Source organism: Scyliorhinus canicula, chromosome 4 (assembly GCF_902713615.1).
Source record: "Scyliorhinus canicula chromosome 4, sScyCan1.1, whole genome shotgun sequence".
NCBI classification, from domain to species: Eukaryota; Metazoa; Chordata; class Chondrichthyes; order Carcharhiniformes; family Scyliorhinidae; genus Scyliorhinus; species Scyliorhinus canicula.
The window spans coordinates 99,507,156-99,525,768 of record NC_052149.1 but is presented as its reverse complement, the minus strand read 5'-3'; the positions used below and the strand labels follow the sequence as shown (position 1 = coordinate 99,525,768).

The following is an 18,613-nucleotide window of genomic DNA, read 5'->3' as shown; positions in this document are numbered from 1 at the left end:
CCAAAAACACCTACTTCCTGGTTTTCAGGGAATGATGACACAAAGTGATGAGTGTGTAAGCTTCTTCCAGTGTTGACATGTGTCAGTCGTATTGACTGGCCTCATTTGATTGGTATTCCCAGGTGACAATCGTTGCCTGGCTTCCCTCTCACTGTCCAGTAGCTGTTACTGTTGTCAAATGCATCCACCCCAGTTACAGACTGCTGACCATTTTCTGACCCGTACTTCACATCATGGGAGTGCAAGTGAACCTTGTGTTGGCTGTTGAACAGCTTGACCACGGAGCAGGTCACGGAGCTGATCGGTGGCAGGGAACGGTCTGAGCACCATGCTGAGGGCGAGCACCAGAGAGGAGTTACATGCTGGGGCCGCCCTGTTAGCATTGTGTGCCCACCTGGATGCCCATCAGCCCCTGTCCCCTCAACTGGCACAGTGACCACCCCACCACGCCCTTTCGAATGTCACAGCCAGTCGGGGACTACCCCGCAGCTGGCATTCTTAAAAGTCGATCGAGGCCGTTGAGTATGTCTTCCCGCGATCGGGAACTCATCGACCGATCGCTCTGCAACCCTCCTGATACCCGCCTGCTGGCCCAGTCCTGAGTTTGAAAAACCCTGACTGAGTTCCATCCCATTTATTTAGCCTTTGGAAAGTAAGTTATTTGTGAAGAAAAGCTAACCTTAATGATGCAATTTTAAACAGGTGTTCTTTCTTTACCTTAACTGTAGCCTAGGTTAGTTTTCAGAGCCGACTTATGTTATTTTTGTCTTCTATCCTAATTTAGCATTTTGTTGTTGTGACAATTGTGTAGTTAAACTGAGTAACCGACTTGCATTTTGCTGCACTTTTAACTTACAAAGGCACTTAGCATATGGGAAAATAAAGGTAGCTGAGTCAAAAAAATATGAGGAACATAAGAGCAGGAATAAACCATTTAGCCTTCCGGGCCTGCTGCACCATTCCGTAAGATCATGGCTGATCTGGCTGTGGTCTCAACTCCACTTTCCTGTCTTTCTCTCATAATCTTTCACTCCATTGCCGAACCAAAACCTGTTTAACTCTGCCTTAAATACATTGAAAGACCCAGTCTCCACCACTTTCTGGGGAAGAGAGGCAAGTGCCAGAAGCTTGGCCATGCCGGTGGATTTTAATACCGTATCAAAAGAGGAGAGTGGTGCACAAGTTGAGAGCTTGAGGGAGAGAATTCTTGAACATGTAGTTTAGGTGACTGAAGGGGTGGCCACCAAGATTAGATCAAAATAGGTTGTATTAGACACCATTGTTGAGGTGTAGAGAGCTGTAGGAGATTGGTGACGTTAGCGGAGGTCAATGGATTCGGAAGGAGTGAAGCCAGAAAGGATTTTGAAGACAAAGATACCAATTCTTGCTTTGCGTGTGTGGTATAAGAGCCAAATGTGTTACTGCTTACATGGGTAATGGGCAACTTTGACTTCAGGATAGCCAAAGGACAGGAGAATTAAGGAGGAGCTAGAGTTCATTGATAGATATGAAACTCAATTTTGTACAAACTGGGATAATGTGGTCTTGTGTTGGACTGTTGCATCCCATTGATGAGTTGAGCTGCTAAAAAGTACACTTTAGATTCTATTATTTGGGCATTTTTCAAGCATTTCTAAATAACACTATAAACGTACCATTGCTTAGGATGTGTTGGATTTATTCAAAGATTCATTCCATTTAGGATTTTGCAAAAATCTAATTAAAAAAGAATTAAATATTCCAAGACACTAAAACAAACTGGTGATATTCATGTTATATACTACAGAATTTCTTTAACTTTGTTTTTTCTTAATGAATAAGAAAGTCTTCTAAGTAGTCAATATATGAAATGAATAAGGGCAATCACACAGCCAACAATTTATGCTTCAAGTATGAGAAATTAGGTTTGCATATTGTATAAATAAATATCCAAGATGTGCATGATGCGCTTCAGTTTATGACACAAAACATTTCAGTTGCATTCCAGAATTACTTTAATACTATCATCAAACACATGTTATCAGTCGTGATTTAATAATGGGTTTCCAAGCTTTAAATTTATCTTTTCCTTTTTTGGAGCTGTACACTGATTTTGATGAATTTACAGCAGAAAGCAATATTGCACAATGGAACTTTCAATACAAAAACAGAAACTAAGTACCATGGTTGATAGCAAGATAGGAACATTGGAAGGAAAATAGATTTTAGACTTGTACCCTCTTTCAGCTGTCAGTTAAGTTACAGCCGAATTATTTAACAATTACAGCAATAAAGCTTTATTGGCACCTTCACAAAATCTTTGCCTAACTGGGGAGGGGGAGTGCACAAGAGAAGTGGAGGAAATTAAATGTTTCAATAAATAGACAAGTTTTTAAAAGTAGTTTTTCACTTCTTCCTGTAAGCAAAATGTACCACAAAAAGATGGTCAGTAATGTGAACATAAATATGAATAGGTGCGTGGAGGAACATTCAATTGAAGTCAATAATCCCTCAAAAAAGGTTGGTGAACTCACATTTTAGATTTAGATAAAAATTACATCATTATACCCCAGCTATGTTGCACTGTTCAGGCCTGAATGTGTCCCTTTATGTATTCTGGAAAGAATTGACATTCCATTCACAAATCAACCTTTCAAATGCAATATTCTGAAGTTTTATTTTGATTCTTTGAACAGCCTACCTTTCTAACTGAAATATTGTAATTTGGGAAATAATTTTGCATGCCTGCAATTAATAAAAGGTGCTGATCTTTGAAATTTTCAATGTCTATTCCAAACGATGTAGTTTTTATAAAATCATTCTAATTTACCCGAAATGACACTCCTTAAATAACTTCTATCAACAAGATTGAACAAAACATGACACGGATTAACTTGTACAGCTAGCAACAAAAATTTGGAACCACATTCTATTTCAAGATTATGTATTGTTGCTGCAGTTAAACAGTAAGAATAGTTCACTGAGATGAATTGCTAAAATAAATGTAAGTTTGGTATACACAGACATTCAGTCAACTAAGAACTCCAAAAGCAGATAAACCACAACATTCACTGCCCATTATATGCTCACAATTTTTTCTGAGAGGTTAACTTTTAAATTAAGCATTTAAAAAGTGCAAACCCTGGTAATGGTTTTGTAAGCGCTGGATTGTTGCATTGGCTTCATACATAGTCTTTATACATGCTTGGGTAATTCATTTACAATACAGTGAAGATTAGGTATCTTGAATTCAGAATTGTCATCAGTGTACTTTCTTTACGCGATACTTGCCATGTCCTCTGTAGCCTTTCTCTTTTGCCATGCTGGAGCAGGCATTGTGCTTGTTTTGTTGCAAGTGGTTCCAGTATTTGATTAATTCACTGGGCTGGAACTGATGGGAGGTAATTAGATGGCTATATTTACAGCTGGAATAAGAAACTCGCCAGTGATTGAAGAGGAACTCATTGGGTGGTGGCACTGGGTCAATTCTCAGTTTGGCAAGACAGATTCCAACATAGACATCCTCCAAGTGCAAACGTCGGATGCTCAAAGATACTTTAAAAATCTTGTCTGCTAAGTCCCCAGAGAAAACATAACCGGTGCCAGAACAGAAAACTGGATAGCGCTCACTGGGGTAGAGCTCTGGAGGCATATACCATTTGCTATCCTTGTTTCGGTTCGGGGAATAACCACGCATCAGATATCCAGTGAAATAGTTGTGACGTGGAGGATGCACAGGCTTTAACAGTTTGTTTATTAAATACTCAGTGTTCACAAACATGTCACTGTCAGTCTTCATGACATACCAGGCATGCGGGCAGTATGTTGCGACCCAGTTCATTCCCATTAGAGTTTTAATAGTCAGATTATAATATGTATCCAGAAAGTCTTGTTGAATAATATCATGATACTGTCTGCTTTCTTCTAGTAAAATCTGCTGAAAGTTTCCACTAGCCTTTCTAAAACCTAGGAGAAAGAGATGTACCATATGTAATCCAGGGGCAATGCTTTCATTTCCCCAGGTTTGTCTAATGGCATGGCGAGCTTCAATTTGGTCCGGTTCGGCTGCAATCAACATAATTAAGAATGGGTTTTGTCCTTCACATTTAGTTGGTTCATTAATTATGTATTTATATTGGTGATGGGGTATATACCCTGTTCTCTTTTCACTGTACATGGTTCCATTAGCATTCAATACATCCCCTAATCCAGTTACATCTGGAGGAGAAAGTGCGGTGCTTGAATTCACTGTATGAATCTTGGATACTTGAGCAGCCTCTTTCCAAATGTTCCTCATTATGCTCTGATTGGTAGTACTTTTTGGTGACCTGAATCCTCTCATTGTATGAGAAACAGAATAACCAGTTTCTCTTGACCAGGTTTTGCTAGTTACCCAGTCATGCTGATTAATGAACAGAAACATTGCAAATAAAAACACAAGGCATATAAGTGCAATAATATGAGTACGAAACAGAAAACGTTTAACATTCCAGGTCATCTTCATTAGGCAGCAGTACCGTCTTCTCCACTGAAGCATGTTGCAGCAGGGCTGTTTGCAATGCCTTAATGCCTTTTTTGTGCTCACATTGGCTGTGACAACACAGCTAATCCTTTAAGGCTATATCCCTTATTAAATTGCTTTAGGAGCTTGATTTTTATTAGGCGTGTTTCTTCAGAAGTAGTATTGGGCCTATTGCTGATTTTTTCCCATTTATCACCTCGTTCAAGTGCAATCAGTAAGTAAATAATCCATATTTACGTAGGAGTATTTGTTGATTTTAGAAGTTCCAATGAAGCAGCATATTTATTAAAGTAAACGTGGATGGCACTTAATACCAAACTTCTGGAGTTGTTCTTCTTGATATTCCGTAGAAGGAAACTGCAACATAATTTAGTCATCATAAATTATAGTACATTATTCAAATTTATACAAATTGCATTAAATTCAGATTATTGACACTGTAGAAATTACTCATTACATTTGTGTATATTTTAAATATCAAAGTCCTTCTGTTCAAATATCCACTGTTACGGGCTTTTGGACCTAATACTTTTTATTACACATCTACACTGTTGCGGGCTTGAGAGTTTCTATTTTATCTAATGAAAGTGAAAAATTGCACTTTTTTGCTATGCAGAGAAAGTTTTAGTTCCTGTTGTGGATTATTTTAGTAAAATTCAAAACTGCTTCCTTTCTATGTTACTTATTGTAATCTTTTTAAAATGTATATGTTTTTACCTTTATAGTAGTACTGAAGTAAGCATTTCCTCCTTCAACATTAGTTAATCAGTCAGAGGCCCTATTACATTCAAGTCTCGAATAGGACAAACTGGAGGGGTGATTTGTAAAAGAATTGTCAGTTATCGTACATTGCTTAACTTGTTTCTGTCAACCTGTATTGTATCTTAAAGTCATTGAAGAGAAGCACCTGCCATTAATTTTCATTCTTTAGTTGTCTCAGTTCAGAATCTTTGAACATTAGCACATGATAAGCATCTCTACTTGTCATTCACCGTTAAACATGTAGTTAGAATTTTGAAGTTGAAAAGAGTAGTTTTGTTGTGTTGTGTTAAGTTTTAGATTCATATTTATGATGCTGTGCATCTTGCCTCATCAGGTATCAAGCATTGGTTTGGCGTTTTCCATTTGTGTTTTAGATTTGTGCAATAAAGGTGTAAAGCTATACTTCAGATTGGTAGGCATTTTCCTTAGAAATTAAAATCTGGCTTTTACTGCCAAAATATTGATTTTTGGTATTTGGAATACTGATTTGTGTTGGGTAAGGTTGGCAGCTCTGATCATGCTACAAAACTAGATTCAGTATTGCTTCCAATGAAATAAAATGAAACATGGCTGTGCCTCAAATCATACAAAAATAAAATTGAAGCATTTTCTTGTGCTTGCAGGAAAAAAAAATGTCTAGTATCTGTAGAATTTAGCTTTAATTGGATGCCTGATGGAGGTTGGCACCTACAAAGCAGACCAATGATTTTGATAATATTGAACAGACCAAGCAGTGAATTTCAATCATTGATGACAATTTTTAATGTCTTCCCGAATAAACTTTTGTGTGTTAAAACACTCGCTCCAGTTGATATAGTTTCAACAGTTCAATTTCCATACATGGTTATGAATTGATTTAAATATTTCATTTTAGACTAAATCCCTGGCCATATTAATCAACACGAACTTGCTTATCCTTTCAGTACACATGGCTTAACGGAGTTAGAACAAGCAAGAATCATTTATTCTTCATACATATCAGGATTGTGCAGTTAGATAAATGACTTAAGAGTCAAGATACAAATATGGCTCATTCTTTGTGCTATTATGAAATTTTAGTAAGAGATTCCACACACACAGATTTTGTTCAAGAGCATGCAAGTCCAGTCTTAAGTTGCATTTATCTATTTGCCTATAATACAGATTTTATAAAGCTCGGTTAGCAGCTGATATTTGAGATTAAGTTTTTAAGGCCTTATGAAACAATGGACAGTGTTGTTAAATGCTGGTTATATGTACAGTAACATTTTAGTTGGTAGAATTATCATTTGGCTGATTCATTTAATATTGATCAGAAAGTTGTTGCAAGAGGAGTAGAGTCATTAAGTGCGCAAGATTTAAAAAAAAAAAGTAATTAATCTTCATAAATGGCGAAAAAGGGATTGAGGTGCTTAAATTATATTTGTATGAGGTGATTCAAAAAATATTTGGTTCCAATATTAATGTAAATGGATCTACAGTATGAGAGAAATCATGATACATGATCACCTTTGGTAAATAGTATTTGTTCAATAGTTTTGCAATCCAAAACTATGAGATCAGCATTGGCTATAAATTATAGTTGAATGGGAGCAGAAATTAGATATACTTGTGGTAATATAATGAAAGGAAAACACTGACTCCAAATAGCTTTTAATATAAATTCCTTTTGTTATTTTTGAAATATCAAACACATTAGTTTTTAGTTCCAATTCAGTTGTTAAAATATTCCTAAGGTTGAGTTTCAATGTAATATTTTTCACTGATTGAAGACAGCCATTTGCTGCTGTATAAAATTATTGACAGCCTTATACTTTTAAATTGCGATGCCTCTGATTCAAACTGACAGAAATTACATGGAAATTCCCAGATCCCCATGGTTTAAGTTCAGCTTAGCTTACTTCAGCTTTTAACAGTATAGAATGACTGAGTGCTCACAGGTTTCTTTTGATTAATCAATAGTCAAAATCGTTTTTTATAAACCTTCCAATTGAACAAAAAACTCGTCAATGTTGTGAAGTTTTACTACTGTACTTTAGGTAGCAGTGACAAATAATTACATTTTCCTTCGGATATCAGGTCTTTAGCAATCTCTTTCAAACGAATAAATGGTTGCAGTGAATATCAGCAACTGGATAATGAAACAATCCTTAAGTTTCTTAAAATTAGCCAGTTGAAGTCTGGCTGGCTCCAGTACCATTCCAGTTACAAACCAAAACTCAATGAAAACTTAGAGAATATCTGAAATATCCAGTCACAACAGAAAACGGTGCCTAGATTAATGACTTTAATCTCCTCTTATTTAAAATACAGTGACATAATTAAAGAAATGCCAAGTTAATGGATTATTCCTGTTGGGTTGCTTTCATGTCTGGCATGCTGTGAATGAGTATCGTAATAAGTAAAGTGGGAGGAATGGGGGTGACCTGGAATCATTTTGTTTCAAGGGTGCTGCATTCAGAATTTATTTGTAAGAAATGATTGAAAGATAATCGTTGATTTGGCCTTTTTGAAGTCAGTGTAGATTCTGTTACATTCTGAACAGTTATGGATGGTGCAGCATGCCTGTATCATGAGTGGTTGGAGGTGGATATTTACTTGGATGTAGTCCCTGTGTCTAGAGATGCATGAGGCAGACAAAGCACTGAATTTTCTCCTGGTCCACATCCAATGTTCTTGTGTCAATCCAGTGTTTGTTGACCAGCTGGAGATCTCGACTGACGTTCTTGATGCCAGTATTTTTCATACTTCCTTAAGTAGCTGTGCCATTTTGTGTTTGCAAATATGTACAGTCTTTTGGGATGATATAGTGCCTAGGATGTTAAACCAGTCCCGTGCTCCTTATTGTGTTCAACCCTCTACCAATTGTTCCCGTAATTTATTAAGCTTGGGAAGAAACAGTTGCATTCCATAGATGAAGTCTTGTGTGGGGAGACAGGCACATGAGAAAATACATAGCTGCGAGTTTGAGAAAGAATGATTAAAGTGCTGAAGTGGCAGATGATGGTGGCCATATTGGTGTAATTTTAAAAGATCCCATTTGACAAGTATTGACCCTTCAGGAACAGAAGTTGATGTGATGCATCAATACCACTTGCTTTTGCAGTCAACTAAAATAACTACGAACAACTAGAAATGATGTAAAGATTAACTTATCAAGTGAAAGGTAAACATTGTATGTTCGAGGAAATCACTTAAGGGCTTAAGAACACTTTAATTCAGTTGACATGTTCTGTCACCAGTAAGCGGGTTGATGTAGCAGCCCTTTAAAATTGAAAGAGTTAACTGCTGAGATAAAGTATTTATTGGAAGTAGCATTGGCCTTCTTGATTTTAATGCAGCAGTTGTTAGTGAATTATTGAACAGTTTATAATGTTTGCCATAACATTGTTTATCTGGGAGTTTGCCCTGTTTACCTGGGAATTTACCTGGGAGTGTGCTGCAAGGTACAGACAATGAAAGAATTGTTTTCATATCATTGACCAAGAATATGCAAGTATAGTCGTCTATTTCACAAAGTCTTTTGATTGCTTTACAGATGTAAAATACAAATGTCTATTATATATCAAGCTTGATGATTAACATCTGTTAGTATGTTGTGATTTTAATGAATATTCTTAGAAAAAGACAAATGCATAACATGATAGACAGGTTAGGGAGAGGAAAGTGCACTTGCAGCATATGCAGTGTATTGAATGGTAAGAAGGTAGTGATGCAAGAACATTTTTTGTATTGTTGGAATGTGTTTTTTTGCTATTGGACATGCAATAAAAAAGAAAATGACTGAGAACGAGTCCCTTGGAACAAATTCTGTGTTAAGTATTCCTGCAAAGATAATCTCTCAATTTTAATACACTCAGTATTTACAGAATTTATGGTCCATAGGATGTCTATTTTAGTTGCATGATTTTGCAGCGACTCTTGAATTTCATAGAATTTGCAGTGCAGAAGGAGACCATTCGGCCCATCGAGTCTACACTGGCCCCTGAAAGAGGCACCCTGCCTAAGTCCACACCCTATCCTCGTAATCCAGCAACACCATCTAATGTTTGGACACAACAGGGAAATTTAGCGTGACCAATCCACCTAACCTCCACATCTTTGGAGGAAGCCCATGCAGACACGGGGAGAATGTACAGACTCCACACAGTGACCCAAGCCGGAAATCGAACCCGGGTCCCCGGTGCTGTGAAAAACAGTGCTAACCACTGTGATAGCTTGCCACACACCTTTGGACTGTGAGAGGTGACCTGAGCAACCGGAGGAAACCCACACAGGCACGGGGAGGAAGTGGAAATTCCACACAGTCACCCAAGGCCGCAATTGAAACCTGGTCCCTGGCGCTGTGAGGCAGCAGTGCTAACCGCTGCAATCGTGTTGCCCCAAATGATTTTGAATTTAAAAAACTTTAATTACCTTTTGCTGTCTGCAGGGCAAATATCCTGATTCCGTGAACAGCAGGTACAGGACATAGAACATAGGACAATGAGAACAAATCAAATACATTATTGAACCCTTGTTGTACTTGTGAGAAAATCTCCATTCTGCAGCAGGATGTAATGTTTTTACTTGCATTGCTTGCTTTCGGATTTTTAATTCCAATTTAAACTGTAACTTGAACAGATGCATTTGGAATTTAATTTACTGTAGTAAAGTGTAAGTTTTAACAGTGTGTAATGCTTGGTTTCTTTGGTTCCATCAATTCAATGGTTTTTTGCATTTCTGATCTATTGCATTCAATAGATTGCAGTCACATTGGTTTGTTGGTTAAAATTTGGATTCTTGACACTTCAGCATACAAAGATTGGATATTTTTCGTACAGAGTAGTATATACACGTTACCTTTTAATTAAAAAATTATTGTTTTGCCAATAATTTGAGATTTCTGGGTAATGTATGTTGATGTCTCCTTTATTTAAGGGATATACTGACTCAACTGTTATAACTGAACAGCTTTTTGCTTGCACTGTATGATTAGGGCTGTCAGACATTGCGGTTGCTTTAATATGTAGTAGATAATAAATGGTTAATTTCCAATTTTGAGGATAGTTTCCTGATTCTGCCCTGGAGAAATTCAAATTTTCAAGTTCATTGGGACATTGAACTAACTTTTTGTTTAATATTCCAAAATGTGCAAGTGATTTAAAATCTGTAGACATTTTTGAGGTAAAAATGTTACTTATAGTGGCCCTAATTATTGCAACACCATAATCTATTCACTTCATTGTGTTTCTCTGCAATATTGCAGTTTCAAATAATTAGTCTTGTTTAGTTGTAGGTTAATTAGTTACTACTTAATACTGTAGTACTTTTATGTACTGAGAATGTATTACATACTGAAAATCTATTGCACTGTTTGTCACTAGGTGGTAGTGCTCAGCATACATGAGCTCGATTTCACTGTAACTCTCCCAGTAACGTTTATTGAAAGTGTTTTATCTCAGTTCAGAAAACACCTACAAAGCTGCAATTTAATTTTTATAATATCCCATTGATTCCAGCATGTTAATATAGAATGTTGCATGCACGTTTTTATTAAAATTTAGACTGTGTGACCATCCATGAATCTACATAAAGTCAGTAAAGCTCAGGAGTTAGTTATTAAATGTCATTACACTTTTACTTAGAGGCATATTCATTTGTATCGTGATGTTATTAAAAAGTAACGCTGCTGCGGGCATAGCAACTGCTTTTATATTTAAAACTGTTTAATGATTCATTGCAGTCTGCTGATTGATGTCTGAGCCAAACGCTGACTGCAGTACAACATTTTTTTGAATAAGATTTAGCAGTTTGCAAGTCTGGCATGTTTAAAATGAAGCTGCTCACGTAACATTTGTTGTTTGTTCTTGATATCAAGAGAAATATCACGAGGAATATAAGCTATTTATCTAGTCTGTGATAGATACAAACTGTGCACTGTCACAGATGACGCAGGGATATATAAGGATTTAGACTAAGTTTTTCTACTTTGGAGAATGGGCTTATGTCGTAAACAAATCATTGTTCGATGTTTGTCGGATGTTTTTAGCTTTGATACCTTCAAGCAGTTTGGCCTTACAGGGTGTGATAATTAAGCCTCGAATAAAACAATTGTACCTAGACATCTTAAGCAATGAAATAACAAAGCAGCATTGTGCTCCTCACTTGTACTGTTCAACAAATATAATTTGACTTATTGTTGTTTCGTCTTTTGTTTTGAAAGCTCAGTGCTCACAGCATGTGGCAGATTAAAACCATTTAACTGGGCTTTCAAGCTGTTTATATTTTGGAAGTTGCTGTTAAATATATAACTAAGATTATTTCTAGGCAATACTTTAAACCAAAAAATCTGTATTGTTTTTTGAAGCTGTTGTCATCCATTTTCTTTATACGGTAGTCTATAATAAACAGTGAATTTAATCTGTCTGCTCTGCTTCACTGCTGAAACACGTATAGGAACAATTGGTCTCTTGTTCTCGATGCAACTCTAAAGCATAAGAATAATACAAGTAAGCTTTAACATACCTTTTTTGTCCGGCCCCTTATGGGTAGCGATGCATACGCCAGCTGGAAACATGTTTTTGGTTAGCCATCATACCAGCAAGAGGCTGCCGCTGAACATGCGCAAATCTGGAGTAATTCAGCCTACGCTTAATTTTTACTTTTGTCTGCCCATCTGCCTGTCCGTTACAGAGAATTGCCTCAATAAAATCACTGAGGATCTTCTTTCACTTTTGAAGACGCTTGCTTACCATGGTAGCCACATTGGAGAACAGCGTATCAGCTCTTTAGTTAAATGATGCAGTTCTGTGATCCTCAGCTGTATTTCTGGTCGATCAGTGTTTATAGACATCAGCAATAGAAGGCAGCTGCTCTGTGCATGGACTGATTCTTCAGTTGTGAACGGCATATTAGGGGAGCTACGTCCAGTCTTTTGGGTTGCTAGGCAGCTGAGGCATGACTATGAGCAGTGTTGATGCCGGGTAGGCTGGTCTGTTAAGCTTACTCCTTTTGCATAAAATAAGAACAAGATCTGCTTTTGACTGACTCTGTCCTCTGATAGCAGAAGGAAACGTCAGTGTACAGGAGACTCCCACGTGATCATTACTGTATTAATGTCCTTCCTGTCTTCGATAACAGTGCTGCTGCAGGACTCCTGGTGTTAGATGAAGGAATACGTGATTTTGTCAATGGGTTTTGCTTCAGTGGAATCTGAAACATAAAATGCTGGTAGCAAGCTTAAAAAGAGGAGTAAGTATTTTAGTTGCAGAACTGTCCCTTTTCAGCCTTTTTGGCAAAAATGAAAAAAAATAGCTTGTGCTCATTTTTCTTTTTGCATACTTCAGGAGAGATTTTATCCTGCCTATCTTCTGGCATACCGAATGAAATGCAAATTGGATGATTGAAAAGTACTGCTTACTTTAAAAGAAGTACACATTTTTCATATAATTTACAGTTCAGAAGCAGGCCATTCAGCCCATTGAGTCTGCACCGGCCCTTGGTTTTGTCCAGTAAATATTTCAATGAAAAATTTACCCCTCCCCAGTTCCTTTTCTTGGTAACCCCTTCGAAAGGTAAAAGATTTCAAAATATATTGCTTTTATTGAAAGGCAGCAGTTGGTTATTTTTTTAAATTGTTTGCATGTATTAGTATTGATTCAAATTAGATTCACAGGAGAGAGAAAAAGCAAGTCTTGTAAGCATTTTAAATTACAGCCAATATCACTATAAAATACATTGAGATTAAAAATATTCACTGCCCCCTTTGTTATTCCCTGAACGAGAGGAATGTAGAAAACTTAGGTCAGTACTTATCTAGAGACAGGCTGTACACCGGAAGAACCCTGGCTGTTATTTCTTTATCTGGATGTATGTCACTTAACCAAACAGCCTAAATGAAGTTGGAGAGTTTCTGAATTGTAAATTGTATACACAAACCTTTTTTTAAAAAACGTAGGTTGTCAGGAGTGCCCTGATGCTTACAGAAATTGGATTTTAATTTCCTTGGTAGCCCAGGAGGAAAGTTGTAAGGGCATTTTGAAAGAAATTTCAAGTCCTTTGTTGATTAGTTATAAAAATGTTTTGACAGTCAAGACACCGCAATTGGAGCCTGTTTGCTTTCTATTTGGCATGGACACTGTGTGAATGGAAATTTTGGATGACCAATGATGGTGGGACAGTGATGAAACTTATAAGGAATGCATTTAACCAAAGTTGACAACACTCTGTGTTTAGCTTGATCTACAGTGCCTAAAATGCACCATTGCTCTTTTCTAAATGGGCTCTTCAAGTGAGTTCAGTTACATAATTTTTTTAAAAAAAATTTAGTGTACTCAATTCATTTTTTCCAATTAAGGGGCAATTTAGAGTAGCCAATTCACCTACCCTGCACATCTTTGGGTTGTGGGGGCGAAACCCACGCAAACACGGGGAGAATGTGCAAACTCCACACGGACAGTGACCCAGAGCCGGGATCGAACCTGGGACCTCAGCGCCGTGAGGCAACAGGGCTAACCCACTGAGCCACCGTGCTGCCTCAGTTACATAATTTTAGGTTTCCAAGATTGTTTGCAGGATTAAAAAAAGTGTGATCATCCGCCCAGTTTATTCACTAAGTAAGTTGACCATTATTTGATCTGCTCGAGCTTCTCAGTAAGTTTCATGTATCTGGTCATAGCGGCAGCAAATGAGACTAACCTTGTTCTCACCAGATGCCCAGGTTCTTGCAACTTCAGTAGGAGTTATATGAACATACAAAATAGGAGCAAAAGAAGACCATTTGCCCCTTGAGCCTGTTCATCCATTCAATAAAATCATGAGGGATCTGTTTGTGTTGAGTTCCACATTCCCCATCTACCTCCAAATAACGTTTGATTCTCTTGCCTAGTAAGAACCCCTGTTTCCCTCCACCGTAAAAGTTATTCAGCAACACCTCTTCTGCCATCTGAGGCAGAGCTCCAAAGTCGCACAAACCTCTGAGAAAGCAATTCTCCTCATCTCTGTCCTAGAAGGGTGACCCCTAATTTTAAAACGGTATGTTGTTGGCAATATAATATCCTATTTAATCCCAAACTGAGTTTACAACCACATATCCACGCAATTTTGGCTGGCCTACCATATCTTAGCCTCTAAACTTGAGGTTGTCAGGAACTCCACTGCCTGTGTCTCATCAAGTCCTGTTCACCTATTATCCCTGTGCTCACTGACCTATATTAGCTCAGTGTTAATCAACGCTTTTGATTTTAAACTAAAACAGAAAATGCTCAGCAGGTCAGATAGCGTATGTGGGGAGAGAGAGGTAGAGTTAACGTTTCAGGTCAATGACCTTTAATCAGTGCATCCAGCATCTCTTAACAGCATCTTCTAAATCAGTGAACTCTTAACACCTCAGAAGGACAAGGGCAGCAGATGCATGGGAGCACCACCGCTTCCATGTTCCCCTCCAAGCCACACAGCATCCTAACTTGGAACTAAATTGCTGTTCATTCACTGTCACTAGGTCAGAATCCGAGCACTCCCCATCTAACACTGTGGTGGACCTATATCACATGGCATGCAACAGTTCAAGAAGTGGCTCACTAGTACCTTATTGAGGGCAATTAGGGATGGACAATAAATGCTGGCCTTGCCAGTGATTCCCACACCCAAGGAAAGAATAAAAACAATTCTTTCAAGTTTCCAGAATTTGCAGCATTTTGTTTGTCCTTTGATTTTATAGTTATCCTCCTTGTTTCCAAAACCTTCCTTTGTCTCACCCCCTGACCTCTGTAACCTTTCAAGATTTGTGCCCTTCTAATTCTGGGATCTTTAAGCATCACAATTTTAATTGCTGTACCATTGTTAGAGTGCCTTCAGCCTCTCTACCTCTATTTCCTCTTTGAGGATGCTCTTTAGAATCTAAGTCTTTGACCAAGCTTTTGCTTTTGCTCATCTGCCTTAATGGCTCCTCAAGAACATACCAGGATAAATAAGAGGAGTAGACCACTCAATCTGTCAAGCCGAATCAACGAGTTCATAGCTGATCTTAATTCTACCTCAGCTGTTACCTTTCTGCACTATTATCCCTTGATTCCCTTAGTACCTAAAGTCCATTGATCTATGATTTGAACATACTAACATGGACATTACATTTCCATACCCTTTCTTCCTTTGATTTAAAAAAAAAACTAAATCAGCAATTAGAAATATTCCAAACTAAAATAATGTCTGCATGCAATTGATACTGTTTTGTTTTTCATTTAGTCCCTTGTGTTTTCTTTCCCACATATATGGAGCTTGTGGAAAGTACTTAAATTCTTCCATAAGAAATGAATAATCTTTAATAAACATGTCAGCTGACTCAAGAGTGTTGCAGGTAGCAAAATAGCTCAAAACAAAACTGAAAGATCAGCCATGTCATCTTTGATCAAATGAAGACATTGTCAAATGACAGGTATCAGCAGCACTTACTCAATGTGCTCAATTTATAGGATGATGATATGTAGCCATTTTATACAATGAGGCATTAAAATGAGCTCCAGCCAAACCAGGCGCATTGAATCCTACAATAGCCAATGAACATGTAAGGCACTGTATCAAGACATGGAAATAATTGGGCTTCAAAGATGAGAATGCCTTTGAAACTAAATCAGTGTGAAAATTCCATCACGTTAGATAAGAGAAAAAACTAATTTCCAAGTTTCCCCTGCTACTTTTCAATAGCTCCAATTAAGTTTACGCAGCTGACACTACAGGGAACCTGAACAATGAAGTGACACATAGTGAAAGGGACCAAATCATTCTCTTCAGTTGGTTTATAGATTAAGCTCATTTGAAGCATACAGTCGACCAATATATATCCAATTCCTGCTTAAACGCGCCACCACATGAGGGGAGTTGGGCGGTAAATCTGGCTTTAAGGCCTGCATATGTACATAATGTTTAGAGCTGGATCTCAAATATAATCAATAATTTGGTGGGGGCGAAAAACAAACCCTTTGAGAAAGTTAATGCTACAACAAACTAAACCAATAAATTGCTGCCTGCCTCTCTTGCCAAAAGGATTGACGGAGTGAAATTGTTTAATCGCTTAATAGCTCACCCAAAACTCATGGCCTAACTCACAGCAAGCCCCATATACCTATTATTCATGTGCCAGCTGATCTTTATTGACTCCCAGTTAAACAATTCCTCAATTTTAAAATTTACATCCTTGCTTTCAAATTCTTCCATAGCTTTGTTTCTTTTTCTCTGTCATGTCCTCAGCCACTATCAGCTTCCGATATCTTTCCACTCCTCCGCTTCTGGCGTTTTGGGCATCCTTGAGGCTCGATGTGCTCTCACTCCAAAAACCTCTGGCTCAGTGCAAAGTTTTGTTTGATAATGTAGCATAAGGGTCTGCAACATAAGTTAATGTGTAACTGTGTACAGTACAGTCCACATGGTGATGGAAGAGAGCACATGACCAGTGTCAGTCATGTTGCACAGAGCCATGTGTACCAGCAAATATGGAGACAGCTCCTAGCTTGTACCCTTTACTGTATGTTTGTAAATAGTTCTGTGTCAATGACGACTTAGTTAACCTCTGTAGGACCACAAAAACCTCTTCAGACCATCCAAACTCTAACCAACACCATACAGTGGTTTACACTCCTGTGAAGCTTCTTGAGAAATTATTACATTAATAAGTCTCCCTAAATGTAAGTCATTGGCTGTATTAACTTGCCATAGAACATAGAACATAGAACAGTACAGCACAGAACAGGCCCTTCGGCCCTCGATGTTGTGCCGAACAATGATCACCCCACTTAAACCCACGTAACCCGTAACCCAACAATCCCCCCATTAACCTTACACTACGGGCAATTTAGCATGGCCAATCCACCTAACCCGCACATCTTTGGACTGTGGGAGGAAACCGGAGCACCCGGAGGAAACCCACGCACACACGGGGAGGACATGCAGACTCCACACAGACAGTGACCCAGCCGGGAATCGAACCTGGGACCCTGGAGCTGTGAAGCATTGATGCTAACCACCATGCTACCGTGAGGCCATCTCAAACTTAAAAAAAACTTAACATTAATTAAACCTACCAATTATGTCTTCTCGTCTATTATTTTTTTAATTGCACAGATTAACAAGGCTGAGTTTACAGTATTAACCTTTGTCCTAAAAATAACTTAATGAAAATCACTTCACAAATACAATATATTTGAAAATGGGGTCCATTTACAAATTTCTGACTTTTTCCATCAACTCCTGAAAACATTTTCAATATATTTCACAATCTTCCATATTCTATACCGGATAAAATAACAATGAATTGCTGGAAATATTTGGCAGGTCTAGCAGCATCTGTGAGGAAAGGAACAATTCAAGTTCAATAAGACTCAGAACTGAAGGTAGAAATATGATGGGTTTCATGCTGTTAAGAGTGAGGAGGGGGAGGAAGAACAGAGGGGAAGGTCTGAAATAGGGTTAGTTTGGGAAAAATCTATAGTATTCTACATTGTGCATTTGTGGGTGTAAATACTTCTATTAAATATTAATGTTTATTTTAAATGCTGCGTATAATGCAAGTTTATATGAAAACAATTGCAGAGGCAGTTTTTCTTTTCAAGATGTTACTGGGATTTGCCCCCATTTCCAAACATTATGTCTTACCCCCTCGACCTCCCTTCGTCAGCGAGATTTACGTCACTCATTTCTGGGATGAAGGGCTTATCTAATGAAGAAATGTTGAACAGGTTGTGCCTATAGTCTACTGGAGTTTAGAAGAATGAGAGGTCATCTTATTTTAACAGATATAATCTTGAGGTGACTTGATGTGCTAGATATGGGGAGGGTGTGGAGGAGACTAGAACCAAGGACACAGTTTAAAAATAAGATGTCTCCCCTTTCAAATGGGGATGAGAAGTTTATTTTAAGAGTTTGTTGGTCTGTAAAATATCTTCAGAAAGCAGTTGAGGCTGCATTTAATCTATGCAAGGCTGAGTTAGATAGACTTTTGATAAACAACAGAGTAGAGGGTTACTGGGGCAGACAGGGAAATGGAGTTGAGACCAAAATCCAATCAGTCATGATCTTATCAAATGGTGGAGCAAGCTCAAAAGACCTGATGGCCACTCCTGCTCCTAAGTCTCATGTTCATCCCTTCCCCCTTTAGTTTAAGACCTTATTCAAACCTACCATAAGTCCCTCTGTTTTATCCAACCATATTTACAATCTTCCTTTCTCTTCCAAAATTCTAGACTGTTTTGTTAACACCTGGCTCTCTTCCGCATGTTCACTTACCTGTTCTAATTTCTTCATTCTGGTTTGTGTAGCATCAAGAATAACCTGATCAAAGTGACCAGTTGTGACTGGGCTATAGTTGTAACACATTATCTTTCCTTGCCTATTTTGCTT

General features: G+C 37.9%; 2 protein-coding genes across 3 annotated transcripts in view; one reads left to right on the top strand and one right to left on the bottom strand.

Annotated features, from left to right (window-relative positions):
* The window catches only part of cdc73 (cell division cycle 73, Paf1/RNA polymerase II complex component, homolog (S. cerevisiae)), a 435,381-nt gene that overhangs the window by 173,613 nt on the left and 243,155 nt on the right, over window positions 1-18,613 (top strand). The window lies entirely within an intron of this gene.
* On the bottom strand, window positions 1,971-12,331 carry LOC119964836 (beta-1,3-galactosyltransferase 2-like). Its single transcript, XM_038794883.1, has 2 exons — window positions 11,750-12,331; window positions 1,971-4,858 (listed from the first exon to the last, which is right to left on the bottom strand). Exon 2 carries the CDS (start codon window positions 4,514-4,516, stop codon window positions 3,242-3,244), a length of 1,275 nt encoding a protein of 424 aa, XP_038650811.1. The 5' UTR covers window positions 4,517-4,858; window positions 11,750-12,331; the 3' UTR covers window positions 1,971-3,241.

Coding starts and splice junctions, on each gene's coding strand:
- LOC119964836 (XM_038794883.1), bottom strand. CDS start 4,516: ATGCTTCAGTGGAGAAGACGGTACTGCTGCCTAATGAAGATGACCTGG.